The following is a 19,965-nucleotide window of genomic DNA, read 5'->3' as shown; positions in this document are numbered from 1 at the left end:
TAGGGAAAGTGCCGTACTCAAGATCCTTCTTCATGCTTTTATAACGTACTGGGACAGATACTGAAAAGTAAGGACAGTAAGATCTTAAACAGGCCTGATTCCCATTAGACCTGAGCTTTAACCCAGAGGTGCTAATGAAAGACACAGAGTCACAGGACTGGCATTGGAGCATTCCAGGCAAAGCCACTGCCCACAACATATGCAGCCCACAGGGGCACTGGTTCAGGGCACAGCTGATTCCCTTGTGATCCTGCTACCCTCTTGTGACCTAGAGAAAGCAACAGAAGAGGGTCCACATGTATGAGCCCCTGTTGTCTGGCCCCCGTCTTCGGCTTGCATCTGCCCTGGCCATGCTGGTCTCCTGGGATGTGAAACAGATGGAAGATGTGTGTGTTCTTCTAACTCTTTCAAATATATTTATAAATCTACCTTAAAAAAAAGATTTATGTGGCCTATACAAACGTTAAAAATCAAAATTTTGACAGAAGTTCCCCTTACATTTTTTTTTCCAACTAAAAATGAGAGGGATGCTCTGGAGTGCTCTATCTGCATGACACGTTTGACTGATGAGATCGCCTAAGCTAAAGCGTATGCCGCAGAGTTGTGCAGAACGGCCACTACCACGGCAGACGCTGGAGTCACAGACTGAGCGAGGCACAGAGGGGAGGACAGCAGCGCCTGGGGCCGCTTCGAGGAGTAATGGAGACTAACCTTTGTGACATTAGTATAAATAGACACAACTATAGATCCAGAGGGTAAATCACAAAAGGTCCGCTTGCATCACACTTCAATATTCCCTATTTTCTCAGTTAGGATAATGCAATCAATGTAATAGTTACCCAAAGAAATCATTCTACTGCTTCTAGATATCTAGCAAAATCTAGAAGGTAGGCATGTGAAGCAGCCATTATGACGACACTAGGGCTGCCTGCATTCCTCCCTCCCAACCGCCTGGTTCAAATCCCAGGTCCAGCTCCAGACCCGGGACTCCTGCTAGCGTGCTGTGAGAGCGGCGGCAGAGGACAGCTTAGGGGCGTGGGTCTCCGCCTTCACATGGCGGATTCAGGCTCAGTTCGGACTACTTGCTACAGCATGGAACGTGCCCAGATTTTTCGAGCATTCTGGGGGAATGAACCAGCAGATGAAAAATATCTGTCTCTCCATCTCTCCTTTAAATAAAATAAACTCTAATATTTGTAAAAACATTTAAAAATAGACTTCTACAACAGAAAATCCATATCTCATTATAATGTGAATGGAATTATTTGATGCAAGAGATGGTATGCACATTAATCCTAAATGTGGGATGCAATTTAGAAGAGAGGAAAAAAGAGAATGAGAAGAAAAACTGAAAGTTAAAGGCATGCTGATATTCACAGCTGCTATCAAAAAGAGTGAGGCCTAAAAAATATCTGCAATTCTTCCACTAATTCATCAAGCACCTTGGGGTAAGTTGATCCTCACGTGCCTAAATTTGTTTCCCCATGATGCACAGTTTTGTGAACCGTACTGTGGAGCTAGTCTGTCTCAATCATCTCTTCACAGTTCTCTCTAGTTTAGCTTTCAACGGGGAAACTGCAATATACAATGCAACCATTAGATGGCAATACACAGCTTCATAAATGGATATCCTTCTCTGGAATTTTACAGACCTAAATAGCAAAAATGTGAGCATATTTAACCTTTAAGAAAAATAAGACTTAGCCTCCAGGCACATTGTTCAATCACCTGAACAGATTTTTCAGACATTCAGATGTTGAGCAGAAAAATATTCCAAATTTAAAGTCAAGGTTTCAATGTGTTTTTCAATAGGAGAGATTTGTGACTTCAATTTTAAAATCCACAAGACTGGCCTTCCCAGAAGACATTAGATGAAGCAAAGAGAGGGCAGTTGGAGCACCAATGAAGATGCCAACTCACATTCCTGGTTATGATTTAGAGCACTCTTCCTACCTGCTCAACAGAATATCACAGCAGAAGCAACCTATTATTTGAAAAATAACAAGCTGACCAGCGCGATGCGATAGCCTAGTGGCTAAAGTCCTCGCCTTGAATGTGCCAGGAACCCATATAGGCACCGGTTCTAATCCCAGCAGCCCCACTTTGCATCCAGCTCCCTGCTTCTGGACTGGGAAAGCAGTAGAGGACGGCCCAAAGCCTTAGGGCCCTGCACCAGCATGGGAGACCAAGAAGAGGCTCCTGCTCCGGGCTTCAAATTGGCTCAGCTCCAGCCTTTGTGGCTGCTTGGGGAGTGAATCATCAGACGGAAGATCTTCCTCTGTCTCTCCTCCTCTCTGCATATCTGACTTCCCAATAAAAATAAATTAAATCTTTCTTAAAAAAAAGTTAATAAGCTGATACAAAGCAAACAAACTAAAACTAACACAAAACTAATTCATGGAAGCTAACGCAACAGACATGCTAAAACAAGAGAATACCCTCTGTCTGAAATTTCAATCTTGGGCAGATGTACAATGAACCTGATGGAATTAATCCAATCCAAGGATAGTCTTCTCACGAACCTGGAACTTCTCCAACCTAGAACTGTTTGTGATACTCCTAATACAGGGACTTGGGAGAGGGAATAAAAACAAAAAGCTTTGGTCAAAAGACAAAGCTGTAGTTACATAATTATCTAGTAAGACCTAGAGAGCCACCACACAGCACAGTGATTATAATTAATGACATTATATACTTAAAACATGGTTAACAGGGAAATCTTAAGACAGAAAACTAACAGCAAAAACAGAGTGGAGAAGGAAACTGCCAGGTGACGCATGTGGTTATAGCACAGGCCGTGCGAGTTGTTCTAGAGCTGCGTGCTTATCCCCAAACTCACCAAATTTTACATATTAAACTGCTTTAGTGTTTCAAGCTTCAATCACATCTCCATAAAGTGATGTGTTTTACGTAAGGATTAAAAGGTGAGACCAGAGGACAGCAACAAGGTCCTCTATAACTGAGTTTTCTACGGTTAAAATGAACACTGTCAGCTAGGATTGCAATATTTAAAGTAAGGAGAACTGGTATGTTGGAAGCTAGCTGAGCAAGTGTACCTACCTCCAGAATGGGTAGCATCTGTCCTCCTCAACATGTGCCCTTGTTTCTCACACCAGAATCCTCCCCCGGTGCTCACTGCAGCAATGTCAGCCGCCAGCCTCCCCACATTTGCTTTTCGCTGACACTCCCACCCCACGTAGCTCCGGACTCCATGGCTGCCTTAGAACATCAGGAATGACATATGCGTGTAAAGGTTGTTTCTAAATGGGCTAATCTGGGTAGCAAAGCCTATTCAGTAGGAAGATGGGAAATAAAACTCTCCACACACTCACATCATATGTATTAAATATAAAGTGCACAGAAGTTAACCTCTAAACGCAAAGTCAATAATGCTGAAGGAAGAGCTAAACACAAAGGATAAAATGATGCCAACTTGAAAGATGAAAAGCAAAAACAACTGTGATAACAAAGGCTTATCAATAATTCATGGCACACTTTCAAAGGACTTTGGAATTAGAAATAGCAAGAAGTCAAGAAAGCAGCAATGACATATGCAATGAATGCACACTAAACTAGTGCCAAAACTCCCTGGGAAGCTTCAGATCCACATCAGTAAGTGCTGCCTTGTCCGTGTATTCTTTCCCAAGCTGCATGTCTGCATTTAGTATGCAGGCTGAACCATAAGAAACTGCCACTCGACAGCCACTTTTAACCTACAACATTGCAGACATAAAACTGAATTTTCATAACTCAACGTAGCATCATTTACAATACAGGAATTGTTTTCTATTACCTATTTATTCACTACATGAGATATGAACAAATAAATGTATCCATTTCAAAGTACTACCCAAATACTATACACACATAAAAACACATGAAGCATAAAAAGCTGCAACAGAAGAGCAGCTTTTTAAAAAAATACCCTAAGTTATGAATTCTAATCAGATTATTAAATAGTTAATAACCCTCTGAACTCAATAGTTTTCAGTGACTCAGTACAGAGTCTATTGATACTATGAGTTAGAAAATGGAAGTGCAATGCATCAACAATTATGGTATTTAATAATACTTTCAACACCTTCACATGAACTGTGTTGGTGAGGAAGCTGATGGTAAATAAACAGAGATGACATACAGACACCGTGCTTAGCTCAAGTTCCTCCCACTGCAGTTTCCTCATCCCCTTTCACATTTCCCAGCTTTCCTTGCCAACAGCTGAGTGTTTGTCCATTCCCATCCTCCCCCCAATACACCGGCCTAATGAAATTTGAAACCAAAAAACGAATGCTTTCTCGGAAGCCTGCAGAACTGTAACAGAAGGTAAACCAAGGTGAGACTACTCAGGGCAGTGTGTTTCCTTGAGACTTCCCACCTGCCATTGCACAGATTGGTATAACAAACATTTCTCCTTTGTGGAAAAAAAAAATTACACTGAGTTGGTAGTTTTTGTTCATGTGAAAGTAGATTCAGGATTGTGGAATAATGATACCCAGAGTGCTAAAGAAAATATGATTTTAGACTTAGCAATAAGCTGTCATATTCCTCCTCAAATTATACCTTTGGTATCTTTAGCAAGAACAACCTGTATTCCTTCAGCCAGAGTCCTACACATTTTAGCACTCTTATTGTAACTTTGGTGGTTTCAGCGTAATTTTAACCCTTTCAGCACAGTTTTCTCACACCCCACCCCCACCACATCCTCTGGTCTCACAACAGGGCTAGGCAAATGTCTCAGACTGAAGTGAGCACCTAAGGGGTAGCCAATAACAACAAAAGGTAACCCAAACAAATACTTCATCATATCACTTTGTGTTTCTCTACAATGCCCACAATGAGACCGCTCAATTTTAAGCCAAACCACAATGCATTTAATACCAGCTATTTCAAGGCAGGGTTAATCAAAAAAACCATTAAACTCTTAATGGTTAAAGAAAAATCTATGAATTTCTATGATATTAAGATCTGGGTTGTATTATTAATTTCTAAAGTTTGCAAATCAATGAAATTAATCATACATCCTTTACTAAGAGTCAGATCAAATTTCACACTCTGACAAAGCAGCCCTATTCCCGGAGCCAGACCAATGGCAGAAGCAGACTCACGGTTCATGATGTCACCCTGGAGCTGCAGAATCTGAGGGACCGGCATCGTGAGGACAACGACATCAAACCACTCAGGGGAGCCTGTTTCCTTGGAGACTTCCCACTTGTCATTCCTCTTGTTGATCTGGGTCACACAGTGGCTGAAGTGGACTTCTGCACCTGCTCCAAAAACAGAAATGTTCACCTTATGAGGATTTCCCATTCGAACAAAGGGAGAGTGAAGAGTCACACGCTGGTTCCACTGAAGCAGTCAAAGCAATCATGCCATTCCTCCACAACTCAGAGTTCTCTTTGTTTTCCTTTAAACCTGGTGCGAATCCTCCTCTCTAGCACCCCTGGGTCCCCCTAGCAGTGCCTCTACAGGGGAAAAAGCACTGCCACAACTAGTAATAACTAAAATAAGTAACCACACCCACCTTTCATTAAGAATCCACCATATGCTAAAAATTTGGTAAGATTATAGCAATTTATTTCACAGATTGAAAAATGTGATGCATGGCTGGAAATCACATTTAGCTGACTCTAAAGTTTGTCATGTTTATAGAGCAAGTATACATTAAAATAAAGCTGTTGGCAAGTAATTCTTTCTAATCATGTCCCCTAGTCCCTATTAAAGGATCTTAAAATGAGTCTTTCAGGAAAGTCCAAGTCCCCATGAATAGATTATTTTCATTAGGAAGAACAGGAAGACATAACCTAACATACCCTCCATTACAACTGTCCTCACAGACTGTTAGTGAAACTATTTTAGCAATGATTTGCCTTTTATTTTTAATCTATAAAATCTATAAAAGAGATTATAACTTTTGCTTTTATTTATAGTCTTTAGCAATATAGCACAGTAGATGGCACATACTAAAGATTTCATCAATATTAGTTTTAATGAGGGAATTATGAATCTGGGTTTTATGTCAACACAATTCTCTTTGGTTATAATGCATCCGTATCATGTCTTCAAATCTGGCACCATGATATCTCCATTCATTTTTGTTGTTGTTCAAGATTTGTTCAAGATTTGTCTGGTTATTCAGGGTCTTTTGCGTTTCCACACAAATTTTAGGATTATTGTTACTACCTCAGTGAAAAGTGTTGGTATTTCATTGAGGACTGTGTTGAATCTAAAAATTGCCTCAGACAGTATGGGCATTTAATAATATTCCTTTGATCCATGAACATGAGAAACATTTCCATTGTGTGAGTGTGTGTGCACATGCACGGGCTTATTCTTCTTCATCCATAGCCAACTTGTCTTGGACAAAAGTATTGCATAGAGAAATGACAGTCTCTTCATTAAATCGTGCTGAATTTCCACATACAGAAATCAGAAACAAGATTTCTACATCTCACCTTATATAAAAACCAACTCAAAATGGGTCAAAGACATATAGGCTCTGCATTTATGAAACCGTGAGAAGGAAACAGGAAAATACACGGGCTTAGGCAATCCTTTTACTGAGTGAGATCTCAAATCACAAGGCAATAAAAACAAAAGTAAACAAAGAAATTATAGCAAACAAAGAAGTTTACACAGAGAAACAACCAGTAAACATGTGAATTGACAGAAGGGAAAAACATTTAGAGTATACATATAGCAAAGGATTAATACACAAGGAACACAAAAAAACTGAACAGCAAAATGAACAGTCCAGTTAAAAATAGATATAAGTAAGCATTCTTTTTCAAAGGTGCAATAAAAATGGAGAGCAAGAATGAATAAACACACAGTATCAAATACCATCAGGAATATGCAAATCAAAACCACAGTGATATAATACTTCATGCCAATTAGAATATCTATCATCAAAATGAATAAATAAAGGCCAGTGAGGATGTGAAGAAAAGGGAACATTAATAAACTGGTAGTGAAAAGATAGATTAGTACAGCCATTATAAAGAACACTGTAGACATTCTTTAACTTTTTTTCACATTTTATTATTGCTGTCATTTTATGATACAGTTCCATATTCCCTTATCCCCTCTCCAATTCCCTCCCCCCCAGTTCCTTTATATTATTACTAACATATAGTTCTTCATACTCAGTCATATGTTCATCATTGCGGGCATGGACAATGGCAGAGAGTCCAGAATCCTATTGTCAAAATATAATATAAACAGTTTCACTGCAAGTCCATCTTTGTCTGGAAACAGAAATGCATACCACACTGCATCCTCACATCTGGTTGTTAGTCTCCATTACATAACTACTGTACATTCCCTTAAATGAAAAGTCATGATACAAAATCAACAATAGAAAGAAAAACAGAAATTTACAATGTCATGAAGTTAAATGACATGTTACTAGATAAGACAGTCTCCATTACACAACTACTATAGCTTCCCTTAAATGAAGAGCCACAAAACAAAATCAACATCCGAGAGAAAAAAGAAATTAACAAGACCAAGAAGTTAAACAACATGCTATTAAATGTCTAACGTGTAGCTGAAGAAGTGAAAATCAAGAACCTTCTTGAAGAAAATGATGCCACTGTATGATCTACGAGTCATTGAATGATTTAATCAGAAGAAAGTGTTTTGAAGAGATGAAACCAACAGAAAACAACAAAACCCATGTGATAGAGTTTCCGCTGATCTTGGTTGGAGTGTGTCTCCTCCAGACAATAAACAGATGGGTTTTGTTTTTAAATCCAGTCTACTAATCTATGATGTTTGATTGAGCTTAAGCAATTTACATTCAGAGTTAAATATACATAGGTGGTACTTTGGTCCTGTCATTTTAGGAATGGGTTGTTCATTGGTTTAGTCTTCTGTTGTCATTTTACTGGGATGTTCTTCCCATTTGCCTTTGGTTTTGGTGGGTGCTATTCCTCTTCTCTGTCAAGAGAACTTCTTGAAGTATCATTTGTAGGGCAGGTTTGGAAGAGGCAAATTCTTTTAGCTTTTCTTTACTCTGGAAGAATTTTATTTCATTTTCAAAGATGAAAGCTTTGCTGGGTATGTTATCCTAGGCCGACAATTTTTTTCTTTTAGAATCTGGAATATGTCACTCCATTCTCTTCTTGCCTGTAGAGTTTCCTGTGAGAGATCTCCTGTGAGATTAATTGGCATTCCTTTATATGTCAATTGATGTTTTTCACGGGGAGAATCAAGATGGCGGAATAGGGTAAGGACACGTTTAATCAGATGGAAAAACATTTAATCAGGATGAAGCAGAGAGGACATATTTCAGGAAATAGGAAAGGACAGAACAACAGCAGAGGGGTACCTGGAGACTGGCAGACACAGGAAAGCAGCGGGCACAGCAGTGTGGTGTTGCAGTGAATGATACTCCAGCAGGCGATCTGAACTCCAACAGCAGTCCGAACTCCACCAGCAACCAGGTGGGAAGGGACTTTCACTGGGAGCTTGGGAGGAGAACCCAGACAAAGTACTGTCCGTCCTGCTGGTCCCTTTGATTGGACCAGGGGCAGAGACAGAGCAGCAAATCTCAGGCAGTGCGAGAACAGAGTGAATTTCATAGCCCAGTCAGCCCTCTAGAGCTGAATTGGGCATCATTTTGCGTAAGGAGAAAAGGGCAAGGGAAAGGACTGAGCATGCTCTGAGCAGGGAGTGAGCTTATTTCTGACTCGGTGAACTGCAACGACGTGGCATTCTACGGGTTCCACCCGGGGCAGGTGTGGGTAGCCCTCAGATCTCGCGGCCAGCAGATCAGGAACTGTAGTGGTGGTGCTTCAGGCGCCATTTTGCGCACTGTGGCAATAGCTTTGGGACTGCAGGGGACAATAGAGGACTGCGCATGTGCTGAGCTCACGAGAGCTTGCTGAGGTCTCACAGGAAAACAATACCAACTGTGACATTGTACTCGTCAAAACAGGTCCGTGTGGCACCCAGACCTAGCGTCCAACAGGTTCCGACAAGATCAGCGCCACCAACAACCTAACTAGATAGGACACCTGGTGTCTCTCTAATCCTGGAACCCACTCCAACCAGAAGAGGGAGAAAGGTTGCAGAGACAATGGTGCAGCCTCAGCACAGTATCACAGGAGGTGGAGAGTGGTGAGCCAAGAGCTGAGGCTGTGGAAACCACGGTGGATATCTGACATAAGAACCCAGACCTGGAACTCGCTGGAGGTTGTGGCACAAGTGGCTGCAAGCAAAAAGTTGTGTGCCAACTGCAATAAGTAAAATTGCATTGTAGACCTGTGGGTGACACAGCTTAGAAACCTGCCCTACCCAAGAAGAAGACCCTGATAACCAGAAGTACAATGATCAAGAGCAAAAGAAGAGACAAAGGCACATTGAACATTACTGAGCACTCCCCTGCAAAGGAGCAAAACCCTATGCCAACCTCAGAGTTAACTGAGGGAGACATCGAGAAAATGGGGGACACAGAATCCATAAGACTCACTTTGAAGATTCTGGTCAAAAATGAGAAGCTCATGCAAGAGTTCAAAGAATTTAAGGAAGCAGTAAAGGAAATCAAGGCTGGTATATCAGAAATTAAGAACACAGTAGAGCAAATTACAAGTACAGTGGAGAGTCTCCAAAATAGAATGAAGCAAGCAGAAGAAAAAATCTCAGAATTGGCAGATATCTACTGTCACCAACGGGAAGCAAACAAAAAGCTGGAAGCAGAGCTGGATCAGGCCAAAAAAAGTATTCAAGAATTGAAAGACACTGTTAAGAGGCCAAATATAAGAGTTATGGGAGTCCCGGAAGGTGCAGAAAGAGAAGCTGAGTTTGCAAATGTATTTAATGAAATAATAAAGGAAAATTTCCCTAATCTGGAGAAAGAATTGGGAAACAAGATCCAGGAGGGACACAGAACTCCCAACAGGCTTGATCAAAAGTGATCTTCACCAAGACATATGATTATCAAACTCTCTTCAATTGAACATAAGGACATTCTTTAACTTAAAAAATAGACCTAACATATGAACCAGCTATTTCACTTCTTGGTGTGTGTGTGTGTGTGCATTGATTTAACTTTCTTTGGATATACATATATATGTATAGAAAGTAAAATCAACATATAGAAGATACCTACAGTCCATTTTTACTGCAGCATTATACACAATGGACAATTATTCACCGATTAAAAATAGAAATTTTGTCTTTTCCAGCAATATGGATACGACTGGAGATCATTATGTTAAATGAGTCAGACACAGAAATACAATTATTGCATGTTTTCTCCTTTATGTGAAGGCTAAAATGAATTTATTTACAGATCCATCATCAATACGAATCTCAGCCGTGATGAGTGACTAGCAAAGGCACAAGCACTGGCTACTTGGTACTGTCATCAGTGAAGGTAAGGTTCCTAACTATGGAATATCATCAATAAAATGGAAGTGTTAACAACTTGGTATGTTTAATTTTTAAAAATAAAAACCAGAAACATTCAGTAAAAATAACCCAAGATCAATAATATCAATAGTTCACAAGCTAAAAGAAAATTGGGTCATTAGTACACGTGGCATTCACATTCCAATTTTTTAAAGACTTCGACTTAAAATACAATTTACTTTTATTCAGCCTCATGTATAAAAATGAAAGAAATGAATTAGATAAAAAGTACAGACAACTAGAAGCAATCTCTTGCTTCTTGTTACCAAATAATCAGCTTAACTGAACCTTGAACAACTTTGTCCATCAAGTTTTGCTTGATCGAGCCACTCGAGCTCCTGTGGTCCTTCCTGGCTGACCTTCCAGCATCTGCACCTTTCATCACTCATTTGGACACAACCAAAACAGCTGTCTACTCTAATTATGCTCTATCTAACCCAGTAACACCTTTACTCTACCTCTTCCACTGCTGCTCAAATTTGTGAAACAAATTCAAATGTTAGAAGGAATACGGTGTTAGCATATTCCAAGCAGTGAGTCTCTGAGGTAGTAAGAAAAATTGTGTTCAAAGACTAGAGCTGGTTGTCTAACTTTCCTGAGGACTTTATTCTAAGGTTTCTATTTGAGGAAGATGCAAATAATCACTTCTTTCTATTAACACACACCATCTCTTATAACACACAAAAAAGTTGTACTTTATTCTGTTTTAATTATTTAGGCTGTCTCATCTCACTTAGTCATGGGCCAGTCTCAAAACATAAGTCAACTTATTAGATGTGTCTTGCTTATTTATATCTTCACATAATATGCCTCCAAAAACAGCATTATGTGTTCACATTGGAATACACTATCTCAGAAAATTTTCCATGCCCAGCGGAATGTCTTAGAAATATCTCTAACGTATTCCGTAAGGTGTATGTCACGGGTTCTTTAATTATCGTTTCCAGACCAGCAGAACCTGTAACTAAAACTGCACATTCTCACAACCCAATCATCCTGAATCAGAAAATTGGGCATTAGGTCTAACAATCCACGCAAGGTTTCAGCTTGGTCATGATGCACTCCAAAGTGTGAGAGGCACTGGAACAGGTGCAAAGTCCCGATTCTAACATCCCAAATGGCAAAAAGCCCCTGAGAGTAGTCTCTAAAAGAGGAGGGGAAATGGTCCAGGGGAAACTGTACAGCTACCCTTAATTACCAATAGGTTTTGCTTTCTAATTTCTTGGAATGAAATTTCTAAGATGATGGTATTTCCATGTAAAAATAACAGCTTTTTAAAACATATGTTAAAATACATGGGCTTTGGAAACCTCCCATTTTAAAACTTGATATATTGTCTTAAGAGCCACTTTTGAGCTCACTAAAGTTGACTTCTCTTTCTTACATTACACTCCTCAGTGACTTCCTGCGTACTTAAAACACCCAGAAATGAGCCTATCCAAAGCTGGGAGCTTGCAGCTTCTTCCCAGTCCCCCACTTGGGTACAGAGTCCCAGGGTTTTGGACCATCCTCCTCTGCATTCCCAGGCCACAAGCAGCGAGTTGGATGGGAAGTGGAGAAGCCAGGAGATGAACAGGGACCCATATGGGGTGTTAGTGCTAGTAGACAGAGGATTAGCCTACAACACCACTTGCTGATCCCAACAATGACTTTTTCATCCCCTGAATGTATGAAATTCCTACATCAGGAAAGCCAAAATCTGGTGGACTCACTGCATGAAACATGCACTCCTCAACTCTCAGCATATTTCACACTTGATCACCTTTAGCCATGAAACTCTTTCTCAGGTAGGTGTCCCTGCCACCCTACTTTAAAACCTCCATTGTGTTAGCTTCTTTTCTTAAAACGCTCTCACAATGCTCACTCTTTTTCTTGAGTATTACATATTTTTTCTGTGCACAGTTTAATAACTACATCCCCACTATGCCATATGAGCAGAGATAGGGACCACGTTTTGTTCTCTGCTCTTTTCCATGTACTTTATATGTAATAGTGTTTTTTGAAAAATTTGCACGTTCTTATAAAGATATTAGAAGACTAAGACAGTTCATATATTCTATAACAGCAAATGTGTTTCTATTATACAAAATATAAGTGCTGAAACTTTTTATTTACATATATACAAAACTTTGTAGTGTGTATAGTGATTTCATTTCCTTTGAGTAAATTCCCAGGAGTGGCTGGCTGCATCATATGAAAGATCTATTCTCAGACTTCTGAGCAATCTCCATATTGTCTTCCACAACGATGGTTCTAGTTCACATTTCCACCAACAGTGTGTTGGACTATCTTTTCCACAAATACTTGCCAGAATTTATTTTCTTTGGTATTTCTGGATGATAGTCATTACAACTGGGGTGAGGTGACTGTGGCTTTTATTTGCATTTCCCTGATGGCTAGTTATCCTGTGCATAAAATGGATCTGTGGGTTATCTGCATTTTACTCTTTGAAAAATGCCTCTTCATTTCTTTTGTCCATTTCTTTCTTTTTAAAGATTTATTTTATTTTTATTGGAAAGTCAGATATACAGAGAAGAGGAGAGACAGAGAAGAAGATCTTCCGTCCGATGATTCACTCCCCAGGTGGCCACCACGGCTGGAGCTGAGCCAATCCAAAGCCAGGAGCCTCTTCCGGATCTCCCACGCGGGTGCAGGGTCCCAAAGCTCTGGGCCGTCCTCGACTGCTTTCCCGGGCCACAGGCAGGGAGCTGGATGGGAAGCAGGGCTGCCGGGATTAGAACCGGCGCCCATATGGGATCCCATGTGTGCAAGGCGAGGACCTTAACCACTGTGCCATCGCTCCGGGCCCCTTTTGTCCATTTCTTAACTGGACTGTTTTGATGTTAACTTTCTTGAGCCCTTTATAGATCCTGGATGAAATATCAGTTGCTCAGTTTGCAAATACCTTCTCCTATTCCGTCAGATGCCTCTTCACTTTGTTAAGTGTTACCATGCAGCGCAGAAGCTGCTTGGATATAGTTCTGAAAGTCTGAGCCAGAGCCATTAGGCAAGAAAAAGATAGCAAAGGGATACAAATTTGAAAGGATGAAGTCAAACATTTCCTGTTTTGCAGATGGCATGAGATATATATATATATATATATACTATACGCAGTGTATACATGTGTATATATATGTGTATATATATATATAGTTCAGTTTAGACTATTATGAGATAACAAACTCATAAGTGTTTGTTAAAGTTTGGAGGACATAAAAACACACAAAATTTAATGGCCATCACATACATAAACAATGCCATAGTCAAGAAAGAACTTGTAAGAATAGTACCATTTGAGGGCCCAGAGCAGTAGCCTAGTGGCTAAGGTCCTTGCCTTGTATCCACTGGGATCCCATATGGGCGCTGGTTCTAATCCTGGCAACCCTGCTTCCCATCCAGCTCCCTGCTAGTGGCCTGGAAAAACAGTCGAGGACGGCCCAAAGCCTTGGAACCCTGCACGCACGTGGTAGACCCGGAAGAAGTTCCTGGCTCCTGGCTTTGGATCATGCAGCAATGACCATTGTGTTCACTTGCGGAGTGAATCATTAGATGGAAGATCTTCCTCTCTGTCTCTTCTCCTCTCCATATATCTGACTTTCCAATAAACATAAAATAAAATCTTTTAAAAAAGAATAGTACCATTTGAAAAGATTAAAAAGTGTAAATTACTTGGAATAAATTAATCAAGTAGTGAAAGGTTCATATAATGAAAATCACAAAACACTGAAGAAAGAAACAGAAGGACACAAAAAAGGGAAACATCTCCACGTTCACAGATCGGAAGAATATCACAATGTCCATACTACTCACAGCAATCTATACATTCAGTGTAAGCCGAATTAGAATTGATAGGCATTTAATATATATAAGCTATTTAAATGTTAGAAATTTATATTACCATTGCCACTATATACAAGATACTCTTAGGTTATATGAGAGCTAAAATATCATGAAATGTAAACTCTTACGTCAAGCACTACCAAAGCAAAATTGAAAAACATTGTCCAAACCCCTAACATAAGCGGAAAGCATTCAAAGAACGCCCCGCTGCTGGAACACCTGCTCCGTAAGAACTCAGTAAGTACGGAATGAATGAAACGATGTATTTACAAAGCTGTGGATGTGTGGTGCGGTTCGTAAGTTATGAGGATTTCAAAAAGCATGTACACCTCACTCAGGTCACGTTAAAATCATGATGGAAGTTACACTTTCAGCAGTGACATGGTAGCATTCCATGAAGCTGATGGTGACCTCCACAGAAATGTCCGTCCGACAGTGCCACCCTCCAGAACAGCTCATCTTAACCTGACTGAACCCTGGGGTGCCCAGATATTTAACCAGTGTTCCAGGAATGCTTGTGGAAGCTATTTCTAAATTCGTAGACTAAATAAAGCAACATGCCTTAAATCATCTCTAGATGACTTCTAATAACTGATGCAATGTAAATACTATAGAAATAGTTGTGTCGTTTAGGGAAAATGATCGTCTAGTAAATCAACCCATGTTCATTATAGACACAACCATTCTAGGCCCATCTACATAGTACATGAGTGAGCTCCAAAGCAAACAACGTTTAGAAGAAATGTGTTGGAGGCCGAGAATCTACAAAACAGCAGCAGGGCGTGTCGACTTCTCATTACATCCCCCATATGAAGCACAGTGCTTCAGGTGTGACAAATTCAAGCTTCGCATTCTGGAACTTTCTGGGGTTTTTAGAAATGCCTATTTCAATCCACAACGGGTTAAACTTCGCATACATGGCAGGATAAGTACATATCCTACTGGCTCTGTTACTTTGGAGACTGATGACTAACTCTGGGATGAAGGAATGATCTAACGAGGATGTTACTCATGTTCTCACGTTGTATTCTGTCACTGACTTCTCTAATTCCCAGGGTCAGAAATGCTGAGATTCTCAACACGTAATATTTGATGAAGATCAGAACAGTAATTATTCTAGAAATGGATAATAAAGTAAAACAAACAGCATATTTTTTCTTGAGTGCAGTACTTAACTAGGATTTATCATTTTGTTCTAAAAAGCAAATCATCTATCATTCAAGAAAAGTTCTACTTTTTAAAGAACACCTACTTTAAAAATGCTCTTAGAACATGTCAGGAACAAACCAAAAATCCTAACAGCATATGGGCAAAGGTAATGATATTCACATAAAAAAGGCAAAGAGCTGACTAACAGAATAAAATACTGATTCTAAAAGGAAGAATAGGGAACATTATGCCCACCTGATTCTCTCAAGTAATGCTTAACAACTGAAGAAATCCCTTCAGGTGCCACAAAGTTGAGGTCTCCTTCTTTCACCACCATCCCTTCTATGGGAGCAGTCAACGGCTTCAAAATGCCATGACCTAACAGTTCATCATAGAAACTGAAATAAATCAAGACATACATCATGTAAATATACACAATTAGCTCTAAAAATACTGAATTCTCTTCCAAGACTCCTAAGAGACTATAATTCCAAATCATAGTTAGAAATCTTCATGATCAAAGCGTGTCTGTAAAATAACACGTATAATATATAAAACTGTCACAGCCACAGATGCTTGCTGACATTAGCTAGATAACCTGCTTCTCCACATGTCGCAGGATTAAGACCAAAGAAAATGAGCAGAAAAGGATTCAGTATATCAACTTAAATTAAATTAAGATGGAATTTCACCACACCTGTTTTCTTCCTCAGCACGAACACAGTTGTCGATATTTATTGAGCCCTTACTTTAATCCATGCATCTTCCCAATTAACCTTCACGCAATCCCAATAGGCAAATGCCACAGCTTCTTTACTGAAATAACCTGGTTAACATGGGCCTCCATGTTGAGCTGGGCTCCATCTTGTGTGAGACTGCAGCCCAGCTCAGAACTCATACTGCTGGGCAAGAATGCTGGAACCCCTCTGGCTGGGCTGTTCAAGCATAACTAAGGAGAAAAATGAGTTCCACTTGGTTCAGCAACAAGCAGTAGTTTTGTTTTGCATTGTTTATCCCAGTGTTAACTCAGTCCCCCACACCCCCTCCTGGTTTGGGGTGTCTGTCTTTATAAACCTTTCTGTTCTGTAGTTCAGGTGGAGAGATCTTTGGGGCACGAACCCATGAACCCACTCTCCACCACTGCCAGGGGCAATAAAGACTTTCAAATCTGATCAGTTCATAGCACTCCTTTGTATTGGCTCCAGTGGGTACAACGCCATCTACAACAATGACAGTCAGTTTGTGCAAAAAAAAAAATGGATGATTTGCATCTCGGTATGTCGAACACCCCTTGCTGCTAACTCACCTCTGGTGCTTTGCGGCATAGTGTGGCGTGCAGGTGATGTACTGAGCGCCCAGGTCAGCCGTGCACTGTGGACTATGAGGACTGCGGGCTGTAGACATTCTTCCGCCTGAACGAATCCGAAGGGAAATGTGCTTTAAAATGAGCTTATTTTTTTCAATCAAAATAATTCTTCCCCTTTGCTCCAGATATTTTACAAATATATTAAACATTCTTTTAAATTGACACCTTTGTCATCTAACAGGGACATGAGATAATTAACAATTTGGTAAGCGTATCTATTCCTCAGTTATAATTTCTTGGTGTTGAAAATCCTAACTTCTAGCCTTTCTGAAACATAGTCATCCTACACCGTACTAGAAGGTTTTTCCTCTTACCTAAAGGTAACTCGGCATCCTCAAAACCAACCTTCCCCTCTCTCCCTCCCCCAGCCTTCCATAAGTAGGCTTTTCATTCTTTCAATCTCTATGACATCGAACTTTTTTGGCTCTGCACATGAATGAGATGAAGCAGTGATTACCTTTCTGTGTCTGGCTTACTTCTCTTAAAATGTCTTCCCGTAGTCCCACACAAATACGTGCGAATTTTACATTATTTGTTAACTTGCATAGAAGGCAGTAACGGATAAACAAAACCAAAGGACAAATGAAAAGACCAGAATGAATCCAAGAAGGCAGGCTTTCTCATTCCCAGAATGTCATTCCTGAGGATGACAGGATCCTGCAAATCAGATGTCCCTGAAGTTTTGGTCTCCTGAGTGCTCTTGGGAGCCTCAGATTCTGGGAAAAGTTGCCAAGGCACAGATGGGCCAAGAGGAGAGGGCGGCATCATCAGGAACGGCTGTGGCGGAAACACAGCAAGGTGAGGTCAGCAAGAGTCGAGGACCCCTTTGCTCCGCCTGCAGAGGCCCTCCCGGAGGCCTGGGGTCCGCACCCCCACACGCGCCCTCCCCGGGCCCTGCGCGCGGCCGCGGGAAACCTCCCCGCACGTGACGCAGGGCGCAGCGCCGGCAGGGCCCGGGAGCCGAGCATGGATATTTCTCTTTCTTCATAATGAGCGTGCGAATTCAGGACACCTGAGACGCCCGGAAACACCTGCCTCCTCCCAGGTGGACACCACCCCCACCACCTACCGCACTCCCTCGCCTGGTCCCACACGGCGAGGTGCAGAGGCCGGCCCGTCTCCCTGCTCAGCAGCGCAGCGCACAGGCTTCCCGTCAGCCCGGCGCCCACGATGAGCACCCGCGCCATGGCTGAAGGGCCCGAGGGCCCGAGTCTCGGCGGCGAGGCCGGCGGGCCCGAGCCGGTGCGCTCCACCCCCGGGCCCCGCGCCCTGGGCGGACCCGGCGGCGGCCCGCGTGCCGGGGGCGGAGAGGAGACGGTTGGAGCCCCGAGGCCGGCCCAGCTGGGATGCCTCCAACGCTAACGGGGCTGCGGCCCGAGGAGCAGCGCGGCTTTCACCTGGCGCGAGGCCTGAGGGCCGCCGGCTGGTTTGGAAGGCCGGCCGGTGGCGCCAGAAAAAAATGCCACCCCCTGGGCCTCGCCTGGTATGGCCTGGCCCGGAAAAGCCTGGAACTCCTGTAGGTGACCTGCCTTTGTCACAGCGCCGTGCTCACCACAAGAGAAAACATGACTATGAGGGCTGTGCCTGTTGGGATCATTGCTATTGTTTTGGGATCTGAATTGTGGGAAGGAGAGAGAACGTTCCAGCGATGCCAGGGCACACTTTGAGCTGAGGCCTGAATTGTTATTATTTACAGGAAAGAGAAAAGTATTGATATTAGGGAGCCTCTTAAAGACTTGTGTAAAATACGTGACCTTCCTGAATCTGTTTCCCCATCTGTGAATGTGAATAATGTAGCCCTCCGAGTCACCTGGAAAGTGTAGAGCATTCGTCTCTTTAAATTCTGAATCCTGACTATGGTCCAAGAGTTAAGCAGCTACCTCCAAGTTGGCATCCCCCATGAGAGCCCCGCTTTGAGCTCAGGCTGCTCCGGTTCTGGTCCAGCTCCATGTTTTATTCTGGAAACGCAGCAGTTGATGGTTTAAATGCTCAGGGCCCGGCCAGTCATATGGGATACCAGATGGGAGTTCCAGGCTCCCGGCTTTGGCCGGCCCAGGCCTTGACTGTTGAGACCATTTGGTAAATAAATTGGTAAATGGATGAGTTCCTTACTATATAATGAACTACATGAAAAATATAGACTACAAGAGTATGGTATAATCCCAGTCTTTTCCTTACATACACGCTCACTATTGAAGAAACGTGAGGGGAGACAGATGTTCTACCAATTTCATCTGTTTTATAAAGTGTATACATTTGTAACCTTTTTGTTTTATAAACAAAGCAAGGCTAATATGCTGGAAAGAGCCAAGTTAACAAATAACTACCACCAAGTTCCTTACAGTCTAGCTTAAAATATTTCTCTAATATTAGAAGCTTAAAAAATAAGATAGTTATGGAATGCCTTAAGATCTTAAAATTGACTAGTAGGAATGACATTTGAAGCAATCAGTTGCCCTCTGCCATTGCCATTTTGCAAAGTAGATAGAGCAAGTTATAGTGAGCTGTGTCCAGCGTTACAGAGCATTTCAAAATTAAAGCTATAACCATTCTTCATGGTCTTTTCAGACTGTTTCTGCTTTCTCATCATCTTTGCTCCTTCCTGTCTGCTAATAGATCATCTTGGCTAAGCAAAATCACCTGCTATAATGTATCATTTAAAATATGCATTTTTAAAAAAAGGAAACAGGGATTCTGTTTGTTATTTTAAATGTCTTCAAGCGCAGGGACTAGGCCAGGCAGAAGCCAGGAGTCAGAACTCATTTCAGGTATGTCAGGTAGGTGACAGACCCGGGACCTGAGCCTCCCGGTTGGGCAGTGCTGGAAAGCGGAACTGTAAGCAGAAGCAAGGCACTCTGACAGGGGACAGGTATGCCAAGCAACATCTCAACCATGATGTCAAATACCCTCCTTGATATTTATTAATTCTGTTTGGACCAATTTTCCACCATTTCTTAAATGCAAGCCCATCATATTGTAATACACAAAGATTGTACAAATTAAATTCCAGAAGCAATGTATTGAAATGCTTGAGGATTGGAGTGTGTGTTAGCTTTTTTTTTGGGGGGGGGGGGTGGGCACTCTTGCCAACTGTGGACATTTAACATTCAGAAAATTAAGTTGCAATAACTTTAGTACATGAATTCAAGTAAGTTTTGATTTTTACACAAATTATTATAGCTTATTATTGATTTTCC

General features: G+C 41.5%; 1 protein-coding gene across 1 annotated transcript in view; it reads right to left on the bottom strand.

Annotated features, from left to right (window-relative positions):
- The window catches only part of RNLS (renalase, FAD dependent amine oxidase), a 234,321-nt gene extending 216,366 nt beyond the window's left edge, over window positions 1-17,955 (bottom strand). The window contains exons 1-4 of the mRNA XM_040975764.1: window positions 17,838-17,955; window positions 16,709-16,814; window positions 15,658-15,800; window positions 5,106-5,264 (exon numbers count right to left, since the gene is read on the bottom strand). Coding sequence (XP_040831698.1) covers window positions 5,106-5,264; window positions 15,658-15,800; window positions 16,709-16,814; window positions 17,838-17,955 — 526 coding nt within the window. The remainder of the gene's footprint in view (window positions 1-5,105; window positions 5,265-15,657; window positions 15,801-16,708; window positions 16,815-17,837) is intronic.
- Window positions 17,956-19,965: the final 2,010 nt, after the last annotated feature.

Source organism: Ochotona curzoniae, unplaced genomic scaffold, assembly GCF_017591425.1.
Source record: "Ochotona curzoniae isolate NIBS_2020 unplaced genomic scaffold, NIBS_Ocur_1.0 contig_2692, whole genome shotgun sequence".
NCBI classification, from domain to species: Eukaryota; Metazoa; Chordata; class Mammalia; order Lagomorpha; family Ochotonidae; genus Ochotona; species Ochotona curzoniae.
Note: the sequence above shows the minus strand (reverse complement) of the source record. Positions and strands in the feature narration are given on the sequence as shown.